The sequence below is a fragment of the Pocillopora verrucosa genome, chromosome 14 (genome assembly GCF_036669915.1).
Source record: "Pocillopora verrucosa isolate sample1 chromosome 14, ASM3666991v2, whole genome shotgun sequence".
Taxonomy (NCBI): domain Eukaryota; kingdom Metazoa; phylum Cnidaria; class Anthozoa; order Scleractinia; family Pocilloporidae; genus Pocillopora; species Pocillopora verrucosa.
Genome location: NC_089325.1, coordinates 29,417 through 51,197, shown reverse-complemented (window position 1 = coordinate 51,197; position 21,781 = coordinate 29,417). Strand labels below are relative to the sequence as shown.

General features: G+C 38.7%; 2 protein-coding genes and 2 pseudogenes across 2 annotated transcripts; 3 read left to right on the top strand and 1 right to left on the bottom strand.

Annotated features, from left to right (window-relative positions):
* Positions 1–335: 335 nt before the first annotated feature.
* LOC131775696 (E3 ubiquitin-protein ligase TRIM71-like) lies at positions 336–3,224 on the top strand (annotated as a pseudogene).
* A 147-nt stretch (positions 3,225–3,371) lies between these two features.
* LOC136278103 (uncharacterized) lies at positions 3,372–6,066 on the top strand. Its single transcript, XM_066161390.1, has one exon. The coding sequence runs from the start codon at positions 3,717–3,719 to the stop codon at positions 5,505–5,507; it is 1,791 nt and encodes a 596-aa protein (XP_066017487.1). The 5' UTR covers positions 3,372–3,716; the 3' UTR covers positions 5,508–6,066.
* Positions 6,067–7,806: 1,740 nt separating this feature from the next.
* Positions 7,807–10,076, top strand: LOC136278104 (tripartite motif-containing protein 2-like; annotated as a pseudogene).
* A 3,224-nt stretch (positions 10,077–13,300) lies between these two features.
* LOC131797522 (ragulator complex protein LAMTOR1-like) lies at positions 13,301–21,692 on the bottom strand. The gene is made up of 6 exons (XM_059115143.2): positions 21,515–21,692; positions 20,914–20,984; positions 18,094–18,180; positions 17,158–17,235; positions 16,193–16,313; positions 13,301–15,476 (listed from the first exon to the last, which is right to left on the bottom strand). The coding sequence occupies exons 1-6, from the start codon at positions 21,554–21,556 to the stop codon at positions 15,384–15,386; spliced, it is 492 nt and encodes a 163-aa protein (XP_058971126.1). The 5' UTR covers positions 21,557–21,692; the 3' UTR covers positions 13,301–15,383.
* Between the last annotated feature and the right edge of the window lie 89 nt (positions 21,693–21,781).

Sequence of the window (21,781 nt, the reverse complement as noted above, 5' to 3'; positions counted from 1 at the left end):
AGAATCTTTTTTTTGAAAAAAACACAGAACATTTATTTCGTCATGTTCCTTCACGTATAATCCTCTCCCACAAGCCAAGTTCCGTCTTAATAGCCCAACCCCCATACCCCTTGATTGTATTCTATTATAATTATACACACCTCTATTTTATTATTATTAACATCATTTTTTTAAGTACAAATTACAGACATAGTTAAAATTACTACACAGAAACAAGGAGGATTGGCGCAATTGCCGCTTGTAAGCATTTTCAAAGGACACTTTATGGGTCAGTCACTCTTCTTGAAAAGTTAAACTGGATTAGAAAATCCTTTAAACCTCACTCACGGGAATGATCAAAACGAAAATTCTCAGCAGCATCCAGAAATTTTCAAGCAGAAAGTTGATTAGAAAAAGTAGTAATATTTCATAATTTAGCTGTACAAAGCAGCAAATTGCAACTCCATTTTAATTATGGAGATAAAGCACACCTTCCGAGATTACCGAGGTAAGGTAATGCCACTCGAAAACGTATGCAAAGTTCATTGAATTTCTTTCCGTGGAAACTGAATTCAGTTCTTCACTTCATCTTCATAATTAAAATAATAAAACACTTTTAGCATGGAATCGTCGGTCGTGCGTGCGAAATTGTCCTGTACGAGTGTGGTCGAATTTTGTCACCTGCAGCCTTACGTGTAAGTTGGCAAACGGGGCCGTTTAATCAAGAAGTTGACGATGACTGTTCCTCGTTTAGGAGCCGAAACAGAACTTATTCCGACAAGTGTGCGTTAAAAATAAATGATTCCATAGCTTTCATTTCTCAAAAAGAAAAACTTTAAAAAAATGAGTAATCACTCCGCCCCTAGAAACAGAATAAAAAACACATTGAAACACTTTAGAGGCTACACCTAGGGTGGAGAGGGTGAGGGCTCATTAGGTGACTGATCCCTCCCCTAGATCTCCTTTTATGTATGATTAGCGATGTGACGTGTCAACCGCACCCAGTTCTCAACTTAGTCAGCTAGATATGGATGTTCAACAGCTGTTTACAAGCCTCAAGAAGGAAGTCGAGTGTCCATTGTGTCTAGAAACAGTCAAAGATCCCAAGACACTGCCATGTCTACACTCATTTTGTCTGCGGTGTATCGACAAACACGCAGGATATGCAAAAATAAAGTTAGAAACGACGATCAAATGTCCAGTTTGTCAGGCTTGCTTTCAGATCCCTGACGGAGACACGTTTGGCAGCCTTCCCACATCTTTTCATCTCAACCGACTGGTGGATCTCCTCGCTCTGACAGATGGCAGCGAAGAGACTCAGAGATGCAGCAGTTGTGAAGACAACAACACGGCAACTTGCTACTGCTTTGTTTGCCAGAACTTTCTTTGCAAGGATTGTTTTGACGCTCATCAGCGCCTGAAGGCCACAAGAGGTCATCGCAATGTTTTGATCGAAAACTTGCAAGCGCAAGATGTGGAGGAGTTAATGCACAGACCCGCCATGTGTGCAAAGAAATATCACGAGAATGAACCGCTTGATTATTATTGTCAAGACTGTAGCGTTTGTATTTGCCACAAGTGCAGTATAGTGAGTCATAATCAACATTCTTTAGTAGACTTACAGGAGGCTGCCGAAGAACAAAAGATGCAGATGACTCAAGTCTTTGCCAGAGTTAAGGAAAAACTTGTTATCGTGGAGTCAAAGATATCGGAGCAAACTGAACTCATGAATAAAAGCGAAGAAGAAATCTGCGCCGCTGAAGAGAAGGTTACGAAAGTTGTGCAAGAACTTATTCGAGTTGCGAAGGAACATGAAACGGCTGTAAAAACTAAGCTGGCAGAAATTAAAGTCACGCAACAAAGGAATTACGCAGCAGAAATAGGAAATGTCCAGTTACTCGCGGCTCAGCTAAAGAGTTCTGTCGAATATGGTGATGGTATCGTACAACGAAGCATCGGTCCTGAAATTCTGCAAGCAGGACATGCTGTGCTTGGTCGATGCGAGGAACTTTTAACCACACCAGATATTGAAATATGTAACCCTCAACGTGTAGTCTATTGTGTAAATGTGGAAGCTATGAATATTCCTAGAGGCTTGGTTCCGGGTCAAGTATTCGAGACTAACACGGATCCTTCACAGTCATCGGCAGAAGGAAGAGGTTTAGTCGAGGCTGAAGCAGGCACTGAAAATAACTTTACAGTCACTACGCGAGATTCAAAGGGAAGTCAGTGGTATTATGAACAAGACCAACTGACCGTAATAATCCGCTCTCAAAAAGGAGAAGAGGAGGAAACGAAAATTGATGACTGTAAGAATGGAAGCTACGTAGTGCGTTACAAGCCAAGGAGTGTTGGCTTACGTGACATTTCTGTTGAGGTTAATGGCCAATTATGGTTAATGGACTGGTAGTCCCTGGAGAGTTCAGGCGATTGGTCATCAGTACAAAGCTATTCATTCATTTAGATCAGATGTGACAGGACCGGAACAGTTTGGAGAACCAGATAGCATTGCAGTGAATGAAAGAACAGGAAAGATTGCCATAGCAGAACGTCTTAATCGTAGAGTTCAGTTGTTTGATCGTGAATGTAGATTTCTGAGAACAATAGGAGGCAAGGGGCCTTATGCTAAGAGAATCAAGTTTCCTTTTTCGGTGGAATTTACAACATCTGATGAAGTCATCGTCATTCATGGAGAACGTTTTAAATTGAGTAAGATGTTCTTGTTCACTGAACATGGCGACTTCATTAAAGTCATCAGTCAGCATTTGATTGATCCATCTGTCAGAGATGATGGTCACATGATCGTGTGTGACTCGGGCGACAACTCAGTGAAGGTCCTCTCCCCTGACGGTACAGGATTAGTACAGTCCTTCAAAGGACCACACGCTTCTGATTACCCGGCTTCTGTTGTTTATCATGAAAACAAGTTTTTTGTCTTATATCACCCATGTTACTATGTCAAAGTGTTCAACAACGAAGGACTTTATCTGTATGATATTGGCAAGGAGGAATCTTGTTCAGGACAACCCTTTTGTTTTGGAAACAAACTAACTATTGACTCGTTTAACAACCTAATCGTGTGTGACAATATTAATAATGACAGACTTCAAGTATTTTCTTTAGATGGAAAATTCATTAACTCGTTTAACGTAGGAATTAAATCTTCCTGGTCTGTCGCTGCTTTTGAACATAATAAATTGTTGGTTTCTGGTTATAAAAAGCATGTTATCTATGTTTTGCGGTAGAAAGTGAACATTACTCCGCAGTTTTTCTGATACAATTCTTGTCCAAGATCACAGCATAATAACCTATTAAGGTGGTATGATACCTTAAAAAAGGCAAAAATTTCGAAGTTTTACCTAAAAATTTTTATTGCTGGAAAAGGTCCGTATTTCACTTGGTATTAACGCCACAGTTTAATTTTTCATGAAAATGTTATTTGTTGTCCAGTATTTACTCATTTTTGAGACCAGGTCTTTGGTTGCCAGGGGCAACAGGTTTGTTTTTATCTTGTTTACAGTGAAGAAACAATCCCCCAATAGTTGTTTTCGCCCGGAAAACGATCGTTGCGTGACAAGGGACTCTCTGTTACCCCGTACATAACAACGATTAGCCCATCGTAGTTGATGAGCCTGCGAAACACGAAAAATTGTCGTTGCGAAATTCACAACAATACTAGTGGCGTGACGTTTTGAGTTTTTTATCCTGTTTCTCGTTCTTTTTTCACGTTAACAACCATGCCTCCGAAGCATCGTGCAATAAGGCGTCCTAAAAGGAAGTTTTCGGGAAATCAATTCACGAAACCTTCGAAAGAAAATGCCAAGAGGACGAAAGAAGCGAAAGAAGAAGCACATGGTTCGAACACCCTCGGTCAACATACTAAGAAGTCTGTGTCTTCGGAAAAGCTTTTGCTTAAGTCCGATGCCATGGAATCAAAACCTGGCAAAGTTGAAGAACCTTACGAAGAGGAGGCAACATTAACGGGCTTCAGGTTTGTCGACATGGAGCTACTCGGCATGGCATTTTCTGCCATGAGGTGTGCTGATTGTGGAGAATTCAGCATCGTGCTTTCGGAAAACCACTTAGAAAGGAAGGGATGTGCTTCGAGTCTTCGAGTCTTTTGCGAGAGTTGTGGCTGGAAACATGAGTTTTGGACATCTAAAAAGCAGACTTTAAGTTTTGAGGCGAATAGGCGTTTAGTGTATTCCATGAGATCGATAGGAAGAGGGCACAGTGGAGCGAAGAAATTTTGCTCATTAATGAATATGCCACCGCCTCCAACAGCAATGGCATATCAAAAAAATGCAAGAACGATTGCTAAACATGTGAAAGTTATTGCTAAGGATGGTATGTCCAGTGCAGCAAAAGAAATCAGGGATGCCCAGCATGCTCGTGAAGATGATTTAGTGAATTGTGGCGTTTCATGTGACGGTACCTGGCAGAAGAGAGGATATTCTTCACAGAATGGTTGCGTGATTGTCATGTCAATTGATACTGGTAAAGTTTTGGATGCAGAACCTCTCACTAAAGTTTGTAAAAAATGTCAGCTTCACTCCCATTTAGATAAAGACAGTGAGGAGTACCATAGATGGAGGGCAGAACACAATAACTGCAAAGCTAATTATAAGGGCTCTGCCCCAGCCATGGAATCAGAGGGTGCAGATCGTATTTTTAGACGGTCTGTTGCAACTCACAAGCTTCGTTATACTGACTTGTATTCAGATGGTGACAGCAAAAGTTACAATAGAGTCAAGGATGTTTACTCTGCAGATGGAATACAAATTGCTAAGAAAGAATGTATAGGACATGTGCAAAAACGAGTTGGCACAGCACTCAGAAAACTAAAGAAAGAAACTCCTGCTCTCGGTGGGAAAGGAAAACTCACTGATGCCATGATTGATAAACTTCAGAACTACTATGGAATTGCTATTCGTTCTAATGTTGGAGACTTGAATGGAATGAGAAAGGCAATACATGCAAGTTTCTTCCATTGTGCCTCAAGTGAACGGCGTGATCTTCACACCCACTGTCCAACTGGACCCTCGAGCTGGTGTGGTTTCAAGCGAGACAGAAACAGTTTTAAACATTCTCCTGGTTTGCCTGATGCTGTGATTGCAAAAGTCAAACCTGTATACCAAAGATTAAGTGAAGATTCTTTGTTAGAAAAATGCCTCCATGGAAAAACCCAAAACCAGAATGAAGCTGTAAATGGAATGGTGTGGGAGCGCATTCCCAAGGAAGTTTTCGTGGGAGCTGACTTGCTGGAATTTGGCTTGTTTGATGCCATAAGCCACTTCAATATTGGAGCAAGGACTGTTCTACTGCTTCTAAAAGCACTCAAAATTTCCCCAGGAAAATACACAGAAGAGGGGTGTAGGCACCTTGACATGGATCGAATTTGTGGTGCTGAGTACAAACACAGCGAGGAAAGGAAAAAGAGGAGAAAGGTCCTAAGGGGACAAAGAAAGAAGAAAGAAGACAAGAACCAACAAGCAGAGGGTGTTACTTATGCTGCTGGAGCATTTTAAGACACTTCCTTTGCTCAGAGATTGAACAGAGGGTTTTCAAACCCAAATACAACTTGTAAATGCATTTTTCCATCAAACTGCATTTTGATAGAACTCCGAGTAGCTCAACATGTTCAGTTCAAAAACTATTTAAGATAATTTCATGAAATTTTCCACAGAAAATCTTGAATGGTGTTTCTGTGCAATAAACCTAAAACAAAGTACAAAGGTAAATTGATGATTCAATGGCAGGCAAATTTTTTCCAGAAGGGGCCCATTATTTGTTTATGTGAAAGTTTTTCATTATTTGACATGGTTATAATCATGTTGTATAAAATGCTTAAGGTTCATTGCACAGATCCATCTATGCATAAGACATCCTGAAAATTTCAGAGCCATGGGATTTTTTGTTATAGAGTTATTGTTGTTGGCGTGATGCCTGTAAAATGAGGGTTTGGTGGGCGTGGTCCTGTTGCTATAGTAACAGATGGTGTCAACAACAGTGCCAAACAATATCTCTCAGTGAGTGTTATCACTGGAGGGACTAATAAAAATGTTTCAAATAATGTAAAAAATTTCCCTTTTTGAAGGTATCATACCACCTTAAGCAAGGTTTGAAACAAACTATTTGACGCTAAAAATGAAAAAAAGCCCTGTAAAAACCCTTCTGATCTAATATTAAGGTTGCTCCGTAAGAAGACATGTTAAGAAGTGAGTTAACGTGTATTTTTTTTTCTTTTTTCCGCCAAACGTCTTCGAGTCGGAAACTAAAGATTGTACCATAACCAGTGCAAAGTAGGTCCGCAATGCGTGTGGATCTTAAAAAATTGGGTGAGCAAGGTGGGGCTATATCTAATCGGACTAAACAATGAAAGCACTGATTCATTAACAAGATAAGAAAACTTATAACGCATGGAATCATATTTCGATATCATCTCTAGTTTGTTTTTTTTGTGAAAAAGAAAGAAAATTTATTTCGTCCTGTTCCTTCACGTGTAATCCCCTCCCATAAGCCAATTTCAGTCCAACAACCCGACCCCTTACCCCTTAATAGTATTATTTTATAATTATCCACGCCCGTAATATATAGGCTCTCCTTATTTTTCTCCCTTGTCACTTCATCAAAGTCACTTGCAATCACAAACATGCTTCAAAATTTATTAAACACCCAAAATTTTCAAATACTTTGGAGAAAGTAATGAATCAAAAAAATCATGCGAAAGGAGGAAACTATTTGAATGGCATCACGTCTTGCACAACCCCTCGCTAAAACACAGGTAAAATGCAACGGAGCGGCAAGGAAAACTACAGTGAGTTCAGTAATTTAAAACTTGCAAGAGCTTTTAGCCGCTTTTAGTGACACATTTACTGGAAAGGACGCAAAACCAGCAAAACTAAGGAGGCTCTGTACGCTACATTACAAACAAATCAATGGGTCACTCTTCTCAAAAAGTTCAACCGGCTAAGGAGATCCCATAATCCCTTTCATTCTAAGGACTGCTCTAAACGAAAATTCTCCCAACAGGATCGAGAAATTTTCAAGCAAGAAGGTGGTGAGAAAAAAGAGTAAAAATTTCCAATTTAGCGATGCGAAGCACCAAATTGCAACGCTATCCTAATTATCGAGATAACACACACCGTTGCAAGATTACCCGAGGTTAGTTTATGCCTCTAGAAAACGTTTGCAAAGTCCACTGAATTTCTATGCATGACTGAATTCAGTTGTTAGTTTCGTCTTAATTAGAATTTCAAAACACTACTAGCATGAAATCGTTGGTCATTCGGGCAAAACGTCCTGTACGAGTGTGGTCGTATTTTGTACTGTCATCTGCAACCGTGTGAGAAGGTTGGCATAGGAGCTACGGACAGTAAGATTGGGTTTCTCCCGGTAGCTTTTATAAATGGGGCCCTTTAGGAGAGGCCGAAGACTGTTCCTCATTTACGTGCCGTGAGCCTACACAAGCAGAAACTTATTCCGACAAGCGTGTGTTAAAAAAAAAATTCCATGGGTTCCATTTCCCTCGCCTAACTATTATTCAAAGAGGGAAAAAGAGAAGAAAAAGAAAAATAAGAAAAAAATAATTACCACTCCGCCCCTAGAAACAGAATGAATAACTCATTGAAAGGCTTCAAAGGCTACACATATAAATCTGAATAGGGCGGAGAGGGTGAAGGCTCATTAGGAGACTGATCCCTACCCTGGGTCTCGTTTTATTGCCCCCGCAGGGTTTTTGGCGCTAGAGGGCCAAAAACCCGAGGAGGCACCTTAGGACTCCCCGTGTAATATAGAGGAAGACTGGAGAAGATAGAATGTGGGTATTTTCGGTAGATCATAACCAGAAAAAATCTCGATTTGATCGCTTGCACGGCCGCAAGGTATCAACGTTTTTCCCGCAAATGGTCATGGGCTGCCAGTAAAAAGACACGCGTGCGAGGACTTTTAGGATCGGCGTCTTTGACACGAGATTTGTCCTAGTATAGAGGAAGACTGGAGAAGAGAGAATGTAGGCCCTCTTAAGGTATAATTTTGTGTCTAATAGTACTGAGCCGCAATTCCGTAACAGCATAACAGGAAAATTACAAAACTGTAAACAACAAGCCCAGCTCAAAAAAAAAAAAAAAAGAAAATGGTACTGTAGGGCGGGGGCAGCTCTAGTGAGAACTATAACTAGTGTATGATTAGCGATGTGACGTGTCAGCCGCACTCAGCTAGCTCTCAGCTTTTTCAACTAGACATGGATGTTCAACAGCTGTTCACAAATCTCAAGAAGGAAGCCGAGTGTCCACTGTGCCTAGAAACAGTCAAAGATCCTAAGACACTACCATGTTTGCACTCATTCTGTCTGCGGTGTATCGACAAACACGCAAGATATGCAAGAAGAAAGTTAGAAACGACGATCAAATGTCCAGTCTGTCAGGCTTGCTTTCAGATCCCTGAAGGAGGCACGTTTGGTAGCCTTCCCACATCTTTTCATCTCAACCGATTGGTGGATCTCCTCGCTCTGAGAAATGGCAGCCACGAGTCTCAGAGATGCAGCAGTTGTGAAGAAAACAACACGGCGACTTGCTATCTATCGAATGTGGCGAAGGTATCGTACAACGAAGCATCGGTCCTGAAATTCTACAAGCAGGACATGCTGTGCTTGGACGATGCGAGGAACTTTTAACCACACAGGATATTGAGGTATGTAAACCTCAATATGTCGTCTATTGTGTAAATTTGGAAGCTATGAATACTGTTAGAGGCTTGGTTCCGGGTCAAGTATTCGAGACTAACACGGATCCTTCACAATCATCGGCAGAAGGAAGAGGTTTAATCGAAGCACCAACAAACAATGAAACTAACTTTACAGTCACTACGCGAGATTCAAAGGGAACTCAGTGTTATTATGAACAAGACCAACTGACTTTAATAGTCCGCTCTCAAAAAGGAGAAGAGGAGGAAACGAAAATTGATGACTGTAAGAATGGAAGCTACGTTGTGCGTTACAAGCCAAAGAGTGTTGGCTTACGTGACATTTCTGTTGAGGTTAATGGCCAACCGCTGACTGGTAGTCCCTGGAGAGTTCAGGCGACTGGTCATCAATACAAAGCTATTCATTCGTTTGGATCACATGGGACAGAACCGGGACAGTTTAAAGGACCAGTTAGCATTGCAGTGAATAAAAGAACAGGAAAGATTGCCATAGCAGATTATTTTAATCGTAGAGTTCAGTTGTTTGATCGTGAATGTAAATATCTGAAAAAGATAGGAGACAAGGGGCTTGATGCTGAGAAAATCAAGTTTCCTCTTTCGGTGGAATTTACAACATCTGATGAAGTCATCGTCATTTATGGAGAACCTTTTAAACCGAGTAAGATGTTTTTGTTCACTGAACATGGCGACTTCATTAAAATCATCAGTCAGCATTTGATTGATCCATTTTCCGTATCCGTCAGAGATGGTGGTCACATGATCGTGTGTGACTCGGGCGACAAGTCGGTCAAGGTCCTCTCCCCTGACGGAACAGGATTAGTACAGTCCTTAAAAGGACCACACAGACTTGATTACCCGACTTCTGCTGTTTATCACGAGAACAAGTTTTTTGTCTTAAATAATTTACATAACTATGTTACAGTGTTCAACAACGAAGGACTTTATCTGTATGATATTGGCAAGGAGGAGTCTGTTTTTGGATCGCTTAGAAAAAGCTTCACCATTGACGCGTTTAACAACCTGATCGTGTGTGACAATGATAACAGTAGTCTTCATGTATTTTCTTTAGATGGAAAATATATTAATTCGTTTGATGAAGGAAATATATCTCCCTGGTCCGTCGCTGCTTTTGAAGATAATAAGTTGTCGGTTTGCGATTATAAAAATCGTGTAATCCATATTTTGCAGTAGAATCTGAATATTGCGCAGCAGTTATTCTGATGTGATTCTTTCAGCGTGATCATTGTTTCTTTTTTTTGTAGTAAGTTAGGGCCTTTTTTTTTCACAGCCGATGAAATATTCCTCGCGGGCTCAAAAAAAAGAAAAATAAAGAATAGAAATTGGACTTGTAAATATTTTAAAGACAGCTTTGTTTTAGTTTTGTTTTGTTTTAGTTGGTGCCTTTTTTTTTTGGCGTTTGTCTCCATTTATTGGTTGTATTCAATCATCTTTCAGAGTAAAAAGTAAAGTGTTCTTTGATTTGGTGTGAAATTATAGTTAAACGACTTAAAGAGTGTTATCTTGGAAGGGGGGGGGGAGTGAAAAGTTATTCCACATCGGCGTTTCAAAAAGAAACAACAACAACAACAACAGAAGAAGACTACTTTTCGGTCGAGAGGTCTCACTCGAAGAGGTCCACATATAGTAGGTTGCCTTCACTTGAATGCAGCAGGCTCGTGTTCTTCCTGTGACTAAACAGTTATAGTACCTGGATTGTGTGTGGATGATTGAAATTGTTTTACACAAGAATTCAGGACCTATTTTTTAAGCTGCTGTCACGGCAACTTAATCTAATTAACTTCTCCCTGAAGAGTTTTGTCACAAATAATCATAAGGATAAATTTTCAAAGGAGAATGAAAAGTATTCCTAGGAAGCGTGCGAGAAGGCCCTTGTCTTAGCGTTTAGGCGCGCGCGTTTTGAATCTTTTCCTCCCCCCCCCCCTCCATTAGACCTCCTTGTGATCTTTACATTAGTTATACCGTTGAGATTAATTTATTTTAAGGTTTACAATAATCAATCAAACTGACTCTGATAGGAATACTTATATTGTGTGAGTATTTTTCGTTTAGAGGGCTGATCACATTTTGCCATACTATTCCCGCCCCCAAGAAAAAGTTTTCCAAGACTGACTCACTTTGCTATCAGAGCTTCGCATTATGTAACAAGGTGTATTGACACTCCTCCACTTATGGGATGAAAATATGTAGCTCCCTTCTCCCTTATTCAGCATTCGTCAAGTTTCAACGACAGTTCTCTGATACATATTCTGTGTTAAGGAGTGGCACCTTAATACAAAAGCCTCTTGCACAATAATTCAGCACAATAACCCGAACAAGGGTCGAATCAGTCCCCGTTTTTTCAATTTTTAGGATCTTTACAGGCTACCTATTTACCACTCCTACCAAATTTGGGATCAAATTTGGGGGTGGGACTGTTCTTTTTCAGCCTTGTTTTTCCTCGATTCAACTTCTGCTGTTACCCGAACCAGAAAATGGCTACGTATAAATCTGTGAGGTCATATTATCATACAAAGTTTTCGCATAAGCTTTAAACCGGGCATTCGTAGCCAAGAAGAAAGATGTGTCCAGAAATGTATTCATTCAGACTTTTTGATCCGGAGTTCGGCGAGTTAGCCGTTTGGGCGTTGTACATGTCTCCCTTAAAAAAACACAGGGAAATAAAATGGCCGACATAGGGAGTTGGCTGTTAGTGTATGTTCGTCTGTATTCAAGAAGTCTTTTTTTTTTTTTGTAGGGGATTTGTTTCTTGTGGAACTTAACGGTGGAATAACATAACTGGAAGATCCCTAGTAGTCAAACGTCAAGAAAAAGGAGAGGCTAAAATGCAATGGACATACCTTGTAAGACTTCAAACGTCGTTCAGTTGATGGAGCGTCAAAACATGAGTTAGGATGTGAAATAATGAGTCCCAAAAAAATTATTCCCCCGGATCATCCTGGAGTTGGACTAAAACGAGCACAAAGAAGGTCCTCAAAGCGTACGAATTTTAAACTGAAGGAACAACTTGCGCTTAAATCAAATTGATTCATTGATGAGATAAACAAATTCGTGTCATGAATTATATCCTATTTCTATATCATCTCAACGATACTAACAATAAAACAAATCCACACTCTAGAACTTACTAATTAACAATGATTTTATTACAGTGTGAAACACAGACACAAACATTGGGAGAGATGGGCGTTTAACCTTTAGTCTTAAATTTCGAATCTTCTTCCACAAAATTGACTACATTCTAATGAGCCGAAGAATCATTTTTGAAACACAAGAATTGATGAATAACTTATATCAATAGCATTTAAATTAAGATTTTCTTTTGGATAAGTAACTCTCAAGCGAGTTACAAATTGTCACCCTTAGCAGCGATTTTCGACCATGATGCCGTCGACATGTCCTCCGGTCTTATAAGAATTGTCATCTGTACTAGCGTTGCATCCCAAACGCTCAGTCTCTCCGTAGCATGATAATTCTTTTTCCTCCATTTCAGCAAAAGGCTCAACCTCTTCCAAGCTCATTCGCCGCCATCTTCTTCCTTCCCACAACTGGATTATTTTGGCTTTCTTGTTCGTCAGAGCGTGGCGGGACTCGCGCTGTAAATCCTGAAAGAAACTCTTTATCTTGTTTGCCGAGCTTGGGCTCTTTTGAGGCGAAGCATCACTGCCATCTGGTGTTGAAACTTTAGGTTGTTCCTGTGCTGGACTTGTTCTGCCCGACGACGAAAAGTCGTGCTTTGGTCCGGTCGCATTTTTCGGAGTTTTCTGGTCGTTTCTCAAAGAAGTTTCCATTTTTGTGGTAGCTTCTTCAGTCGCCGAGTGCGTCCTCTTCTTTGACTTCTGGATGTTTTTCAACTTTCGAAGTAGTACACAATTCCAAACCTCGCTTGCAAACGCAACTGCACCATTGAAAAACGAGCCTCTTATCGAGTCTATACCGTTTCAAAACCACAGAGGAGCTTTTTAAAATTTCAAACGAGTGCATTCCAATAAACCGACACCTCTTCCTTTTTGTACTCAATCAGTCCTTGCGCAAAATTCCGTTCTTTTGCCACACGAATTTGATCTCATATCAACAGAGCTAATTAGTCATGGAACTTGAAGTTCGTGCATGCAACGTTGCCCCGCCTCCCAACTGAACAGACAACTAACAGAGCACGTGTTTCCAGCCGCATGATCTGACAGTTAATTTTTCCCTCTAGCTGCGAGACATTTCCTCGTAATTAAGATATTAGAATTTGGTGTTCGATCAGGATAACAACTTCTACCTGTTAAGTTTGAGTATTCTCATTAACTGTTTGCTGGATAATGTATGGATATTATTATAGCGAGAAGTTACATGCTCACCTCTGAGAGTAACACGGTTATTGTGCTTTTCATTTTATATCTCCTCTCTCTTTCTTGCTACAATTTACTTGCGTCAGAATTAAGCACCTACAAGGAATCTTTTCATTAATTTGACCAGTTGAGTTGTACCCTTATAACATTCCGCCTTTTGAGAGGAAAAAAACAACAAGGAAAACAACAAGGACGAGACAATGACAAAAAAAAAACAAATAAACAAACCAAAAATAGAAAGGAAAAAAAACGTACACGCATCGTTCCATGTGTGATTTTTTTAATCAAAATAATCTATGAACAGTATAAGTTACACCTAACTCTACAGTTTTCAAAGTTTAAATGATAATCCTACACAAGGATCCCACTATGTAAAAATGCGCCGCTGCAGAGATTGGTTTACAACCTTATTCATATTAACGTTTTCATGTAAAAAAAACAAAAAACAAAAAACGAAGCCACTCTAACTGATACAGGACAGGGCCCTATGCACTTCCGCAGGGCTCCCAGCTTTAGCTGCCCTTATAGGTATAGTCAGTGGCTTTGTTTCCTCATTCTTTTTTCCTTTTCTTTTCTATTTCTGGTGCGATGCCTTTTTGAGATTGATTATGCAAGCTGATTCCAGCATATTTTATATAGTATCAGGGTAAATCAAAGAGTATCCTATTGCACTCAGATAACACGAGTATGAAGGGGGGGGGGGGGGTAAGAGGAAGAAAGGGAGGAGTGGGAAAGGGAGGTAGGGAGAGGGGTGAGTGGTGCCCCAAAAAAGTATAGTTTAAGATTATGGTCTGACTATAAGTAGCACCGTATGGATTTTAGTAACCAGGTTTGAAATGGGTACAGGAAATGACATGTTATGATTCCAAGGTGAACAGATGAGAAAGATGGCAAACCAACTCTAGTAGATTTGCACAAGTACCCCCCCCCACCCCACCCCTTCTAAGACCAGTCATTATTTATCACGTGAGAGAGGAGGGGGATCAAGTAAATTTTACAGCACTACAACCAAAATCCTCTGGTCCCTGACATTCAGGCAAGCTCTGCAATAACCCTTAAAATCATAGAATGAGATTGATGACTTTCCCCTCCCCGCTGCCACATATGTCCTTGTAAATAAGATAGGACCATATGATGTTCTCTAAGGATAAAACTTTGTTTGTAAATCTGCTTACTTTGATCACCAATTTGAAGGATTTTTTATTAAAATTATTAGAAGCCACATGGAAGTTACTTTACCTCTGAGAGTTGATGGATAAAAAAAAGGATGCTTTTACAAGCAGGAAATTGTTTGATGTTTTTGAAAATCGGAATACCTCTCTAAACTATCTTTGATAGCTTACATCTTTTTTTCTTTGCTATTTTTGCTTTGAGTTTAATTAAGAAATACCTGTAAACATTTACCAAGACAACAACGTAGCATCACTCATTACTGAACACAGCATATCAATTCCCAGGTGTGACATGCTAAATCCTATGAAGTAATTTTCAGTGAAATACTCATAAAATATATTTCCATAACACACTGAGGCTTAAAGTTTACGTCTTTTCCATCTTTTTTGAGCTGCGAGACACACTCCCCTTTCCCCTCCCCTCCACTTCTCTCCCTTCCTCACCCCACCTCCTTCCCAACCTGCTTTGCAATTTGAACTTTTCATGAGTCACATTTTTACCACATGAAAAGTTCCAAAAGGTTTCCTCACCATGTTCAAAATTTTATCCCATAAAATAAGAGCAGAATGCCTTTCAGGTTGGTGTTGTACAATGAAGATCAAGTACATGTAATCAAATTAAAAAAGAACAAAATTGCTTGAGGAATCAGAGCAAAAAGTTTAACAAATTTAAAGTGCAGGAAAATTCAGTGTAAGCAAGATATTTTTCCATTAAATATTGAATATGCTCAGTTGAAAAAGCAATGCAAGTTTCCTGTACCAAAAAGCAGAGTAGAGTAAAGCAAAACCAACCCACACCCTGCCTACAGGTGTTTTGACAATCAATTAAGAATTACTCTCTGAATTAAATATCCATAATTATAGTCACTTTGAATGCAACATCTTGTTTACTTATTGACAAACTTTTGTTTAAGTCCAGCACCTACTCCTATCAGTTTCAAATCTATTACTGTTCAGCAAAAATTCCATGGGACTAGTTTTCATTGCCCTTATGGGAGTGGCAAGAGGCAGGAGGCTGTGGAGGCTCAACCAAAGTTGTTCCCATACTCCTTTTACTGTTTTTACTTATCTTTTGATGTAAGTTGCTCTGGAAATTACTCGTAATTACTGGTAGGCGCAATAATGGAAGGTTCAATTTCAATAAATATTTCATTCTCTACAACATCAGAAATTCCTAAGATGATTCAAACTGTACCACAAGGGCATCTCTATGTTCAACATGGAACCCAGACAATGATGCATCTGCTCCTTTAGCTGCTTGGATTGCCTGAAATAAAGCAACATTGTTCCTTTCATTTTTTGTTTCATTTCACAGATTCCAATAAGAAACAAAAATGGTAACACTACCACTGAGAATAAGAACTCCCTGCTTTAGAGAAGAACTGATACCAAAACATGACTGTGCAAGTTCTCAAAATCTCAATGTAAGATTTGGTTAAAAAAACATCGGGGTTACAGTAAATTTTTCCACATGTGGCTGCTGACAGTGTAATACAAATGTAGGTGGTTGTAAAGAGAAATGCAGCCTGCTTTGTACTAAGACAGTGGTGAGATGTCTTACAGGTGGCGGTAGACTGTCAGTAACCCCCTTTCATTAAAACCTCTGTGTTTTTGCTCTTTAGATTTTAAAACCATTCTTCAAGAGAAAAATAGTCTGTTACAGTTCCACTCTACCTCCTTTCAAAGATAGTACATGTATACATGTATGTTCTAAACAACTTGAATTTTTCAGGAGGGAGAAGTACTTAAGTGGGTTAACAAATACAGTTCTGGTGTCCATTTCTTAATATTCCTTATAATTTTGACCTTTTTTTTTCCAGAACTGTTCCCAAAAGCAGACTTAATCTTACCAGCTGATTCCTGGATTTGCAACATGCTAGCACTATGCCGTGGAGAGTTTGTTGTAAGGACAGGACGGTTTCAATTAATTCGGGACTCAAAAACATTGGCCATCAGATTCTTCAACAGTAATCAAACACTTACAAATGCGACATCTCCTTGTGGTATTGGTTCACTAGCTAACACTGACGAAGGTGCCTTCACTCCACCAGGAAGATTGGAACTGTTATGTAGTGCTGAACCATTAACAGCAGATAATTTTGACCTGGAAGCCCAATAACATTTGTGAAAGGTTAACAAGAGCTGTGGCTGCATGGTCAGATGGTCATGGAGACTCAGACTAAATCCAATGTGCCAATGTCACTAGGGCTTTTGCATAATCAGCTCTTGTCAAATGTAATTGTTATTTACTCATTCAACAGAGTTCACATTTCACCCTTCAAGATAATTTTCTTGGCTAACTAGAGTTTTCTTAGTGAAAGATCAATATTAACCCTTTACACCTTAACATCAGTATTCATATTCTCCACACTGTTCTCTATACATTTACTAAGGTGCTGACAAGGAGAATTAGTCAAACAATCAAGAGTTTCCTTAGTTGGTGACCATTTCCTTTATTCTCATGACATCAATGTGTGATTTACTACCCTTGCAACAGTTCTGTGAGTTTCTGTGAGGTTCTGCCTTGTTTTCTTTCACTCTTAGGGGTTAAAGGGTTAAGTTTGGGTGCATAATTCTATCTAATAATATAACCTAAGTGTTAAAATAACTGCAGAGGGAAGTGCTAATGCTTGAATGTCAGCTTGAGAAACTCTTTACAGAAGCCAATTTACAAAAAACAAAAAAAATCATCTTATTATAGCCCAGTGACTCAGCACTAGGCGGAGTTTCCTTTACATTTTTTGCAATTGCAGGTATTATCATTGTTGTACACTTAATTCAACTGAGAAAATGTTAAGATCATCTAAAAATATTTTGTGCATTAAGCATTGTGAAATTCAGCCATATTTATATGAACTGATCCATGTATTTCAACGCACCAAAATTGCTTCCCTTCATTATCAGAATATCCAATGATACTGTTGTGTTCTCAGTGTCAATACACTTACATGTACTGTCTGGATCTTTCCATGTATTCCGTTCTTTCTATACTGTGAGGTTCTGTTGAGGAGACATCTATGACTTTGCTGCAACATAAGTAATGTTATTAGTTTGCATGTGTCACATGATTATGTTCTGAGGATCACCTGACAAAAAAAAAATTCAAAACATAGAAGTTCAAATCCTCAAGTTGTACAGGCTCTGTTTCCATTCAAAGCAAGAGGAGGCAAGACTCATACCATTCAAGTTCAAAACTTTTCTTCATTTCATCCTTGACTGTGAAAATTTCAAACAATTTTATGTCACATCTAACCCTTAGACTCCCATGAGTGATCATGAGAGAATATCTCCTTAAAATATCAATACAATATCAAGCAGATAAGTGAGGAGAATCACAAAAAAATTTTTTTTCAGGATTATTGGGTGAAAACCAAATTCTCCAAACTAACATCATAAAAAAATTCTATGGCAGAAAGTAGAGAGAATTAGTAAAGAGATCCTGGGAGTGAAAGGGTTAAGCTGTACAGTCAGGCAATGTGTGTCTTGTGACAATATTGATGGTATCCCATGGAGAACTGAAATCAAGTTTCTGGTTTTCACCAACTTTGAAACAGGATGATACAGTGGTTAAATATAAGATGGTGTTTGTACAGAAAGCTTTACATTCATAGAATTAATCAATTTGTACTCATTAATCTTCCTCAGAGAGTCTTGGCTTAATGGCTGATATAATAAGCAAAATTTTGAATGGTTAAATTATCCTTTTGACATAGTCTTGGCTTCAAGGCTGATCGAGTGACCAACAAAATCCTTAACAACAACTAGCCAGGCAAGTAAACCAGTTCCCAGCTCTTGTAGCCATGTACAACCCTCCAATGTGCAAACACAAGATTCATACTCATTCAGTTTGATGACAGATGATTATAACAAGAAAAATTACATACTGTGCAGTTTGATGAAGTATTCTGCTTAATAATGATTGTTCATCTGTCTTGGATATTGGGCCAGAACTATGGTTGAGTACATCATCACTGAAAATGAAACCAAGTCACAGACTAAGAATACCATGAATGTTTCAGTTGTTTATTGTTAACTAGTATAAGTGTTAACTGGTCCTCTCAATTGCAAGCATTCTTAAAACAATTAAGTTACTTAATATATCATTGAATCTGTAATGTTCCATGCCTGTTGTATTAAGATGCAAGCCAGATAAACTGGGTTAAGTTCAGTGTACATAGAGTTTAGGTTACAAGTAAATTTCACCATACAACAAATAAAGTAACATAAATTTACTTGAATGGGTGGACATGTTTTATTTTTTTGTTTGGGTTTCACATGTCTTTTAATAAGTTCCCACCAGAGAAGTTTTGTGATTGTGTTTTGGAACTCTGCTCATTCAGCAATTCCGGAAAAAAAAAAGACGACAAGATATTTTAAATTCATAAAAATTAGTGTGAAAGTGAACAACAAAGTCTCCTCTTGATAAAGACCCAAATTTCTAGGCTCATATAACAAATGTAGCCATACCCTTCACCCCCCAGGTGAAATGGAGGCAAGGAAATGTCTATGCAAACCTAACACTTATTGTGTTCCATGATGTCCCTCTTTTGCGAAAAAAGAAAAATATAATGACTGTTTATTGGTTAACCCCTTTTGCCAATTCTTTTTTAACTTGTGAATTGTGTGCATGCACAAGAGCGAGTTGTAAATATGTTGTAGAGAATAGCACTCGCTTGCTCGCTCGATCGATTCCTGAAAACTTTTTTTTGATTTTAGGCTTTTGAGTGCATTTGGTAGTTTTTGGCAAGTAATAAACAAACAAAATGGCAACCTTTATTGCTAAGAATAATGGTGGGGTGAAAAAGAAGCCAATGATAATCTTAAAAGGATTTTTTTTTTCGTTTTAGTTTCAATAAGCAGTGCCAGTGACTGGCAGGTGTGCGAGGATTCACACTGAAATGAGAACAACCTTCATTTTTCATAAAATTAAAATCCAAAATGACAGTGGCAGTCTGGGCTTAGTTATAGCACTCAAAACTCATTCCTGTTTGTCTCATTTGATAAAGAGGGAATCATTAATGTTGTCATTAAGACAGTATTGACGTGATTTTCCAATATTTACAACGATAGACAGTAAATTTCACTTTTCACCTATATTTACTTCCAACCTTTTCTTTTGAACCAGAAACAAAAATGATATAAGTTTAAAACACATGCCATCATCCACCCTTGTCAAATGTAATAGCATGATCATTTCAATTGTAATGCCTTCTTATCCCAATGTTACTTTGTTTCTTTGCTACATTAGTGAACACTGAACTACTGCTCATACTCTAAATATGACAATCAACTACAAATTCCCTAAACCAGATAACATTAAACATAATCCAAAAAATCATGTTAGTCACCTGTCAATTCACGAGTTTGCTCACAGAGCACTTTGATTCAATTCTGATTGGCTAAAGTTGGTAATTTATTTTGACACTAGTTAGCAAACACAGTGTTCTCCCTTATTTTAAGCATGACAGGTAAAATAAATTTTCAAACCAGAAAAGCATTCCTTTTACCTGTTGAATTTCAAGAATTCTAAGCAATTTTAAACAGTAATAAGAGGTACTAAAGACGGTAAATGTTACTGGTTACCACCTGAAAAGGAGAACACTGCAAACAAGATGGTGAAAAAAATGCTTTCATAGACAACTTCTCAGACAACAGCCATCTACGATGAGGTTTTAAGGCAAGTTAGCATGACTTTTGGGCCAGAGACATTTCAAGAAGAACAGCAGAAAGCCATAGATATGTTTTTCAAAGGTAACAATGTTTCTGTTTTGTTACCAACTGGCTATAGAGAATTCTTTAATATATCAAGCAGTGCCAGTGATTGATCACCTCTCTTCTCAAGAAGAAAACCGGTCAACTGAACTCAATTAGTGCCAGGTTTGCGTAGACATTCCCTGGCCTTTGTTTCATCTTGGACGGGAGGGTACGGCTACACATAGGCTAATTACAAGTGTAGCTCATTCCCGTGCTGAACTGGATAGAAATATTCTTCAGAGAGATTGAGGGTGACAGCAAAGGTAAAACCTTAAACAGTCAACTCCCATTATTTTGGACTCCCTCAGAGAGGAGATTGAGAGTCCGTAATAGTGGGGTACGAGAGAAAAACAATTGTTTTGTCTCTAAACATATGAAATAATAAGTAACTAAGCGAACATATATTTTTAAATGTCGCCTTATAAACTGGAAAAAGATCTGGCTGCTGCAAGCAGGAAATTCTCCTGTTTGCACCCATTTTAAAAAATGATTTCTTTTGTTATTTTAATGTTGCTTTATAATGTGTGAGTCAGGTTTTGGACAAGTTTCTCAAGTGTCCAGAACAGAGAAAGAAAATACAAATGAAATACTGTGCTGGAGGGCATAAAAGTGTCTTCCTTTTTGTGATAGCGAGAAACTGAAATAACAGGAGTTTATTTCAGTCAGTTCCTTATGCATTTTGCTGAGGAGTGGGAAGGGGGTTGGCTCTTGTCCACAATGGCAGGGTGTCTGTAATAGCAAGGTGTCTGCAGGGCGAGAGTTGACTGTACTTTGAGCTAAAAGGTATGCCAATTAAATAAAAACACTGTGCTTTTGGAGGTTCTCTAACCTTGAAATATTGCAATGAGACAATACTTAGATGGTCACAAGACCTCCTATCTTTCCTCCCTGGCCTAAGCAGCTAAATGGCATCATACAAAATAACAGCAAATGCGAAATAATCAACTCACACTGGTCTCTGTCCATTGGTAATTGGTGTTGATGTTCCTCCTAGTAATGGATCTCTCTCAGTTGCTTGCCTCTGCAGAAAATACACATCAATTTTGTAGATAAGTCAATCTCTTGAATAACTTTACAATCAGGTACATTTTAGCCTAGTAAGATTTATACGCTGCTATTTTAATTACCTAATTCGAAGAGGCAGACCTGATCAGATCACTTATAAAGAGTATAATATTGTAATCACTGAGTGATTGTTGACCCAATGACGTAAACTATTGAATTTTTTTCTAACAGTGTTTTCTATCATAATCACCTCACTATGATTAGAAAATACAGATCAGCTCAGTTAAGTTTCGGCTAAAGTTTATTAGGATCTTTTGATCATTGCATTATTACAATGTACGTTACGATAATCAGACGACAGACAACAGAGGTTCCAAACTACACGAATAATCACACAGGCACAATACATATACCTGTAGAAAAGATATAAAGAAATCTACAAAGAAGGCGAAAAAAATAATATTCGATTCTCAGGCCCCGAAAAAGACTGACAGTCACATGACAAATTGATCCTATACGAAAAAGAAACATGAAAACCTCACTTACAGAGCCATCAGTTCTTTCCTCGCCACTGAAACAGCACCCCATTCCTGGAAGGCTAGTACAGACTGTTTAACGAAGAGTTAAGCTAGTTTCAGGGAACCAAATGTCTTCAAAACCTGAAAATAGTTCGAGGCACGATACTTCACATACGACGGATCTTGCAAAATCTTCTCACAGGAAATTTAATCGTAGCAGGCTTGGTTTCTCAGCCGCACATACACACACATTCACACCGCGCTAAGCTTTGTGGGATTAATCGTGTCAATTTCA

Excerpts from the sequence above, each read along its gene's own strand:
- LOC136278103 (XM_066161390.1), top strand. The coding sequence starts at position 3,717 with ATGCCTCCGAAGCATCGTGCAATAAGGCGTCCTAAAAGGAAGTTTTCG.
- LOC131797522 (XM_059115143.2), bottom strand. The coding sequence starts at position 21,556 with ATGGGGTGCTGTTTCAGTGGCGAGGAAAGAACTGATGGCTCT. Across the intron at positions 16,314-17,157 it reads GAAAGATCCAGACAGTACAT|GTCAAAATTATCTGCTGTTA; the intron begins GTAAGTGTATTG and ends TTGGGCTTCCAG. Across the intron at positions 15,477-16,192 it reads CACAAGGAGATGTCGCATTT|GCAATCCAAGCAGCTAAAGG; the intron begins GTAAGTGTTTGA and ends GCTTTATTTCAG.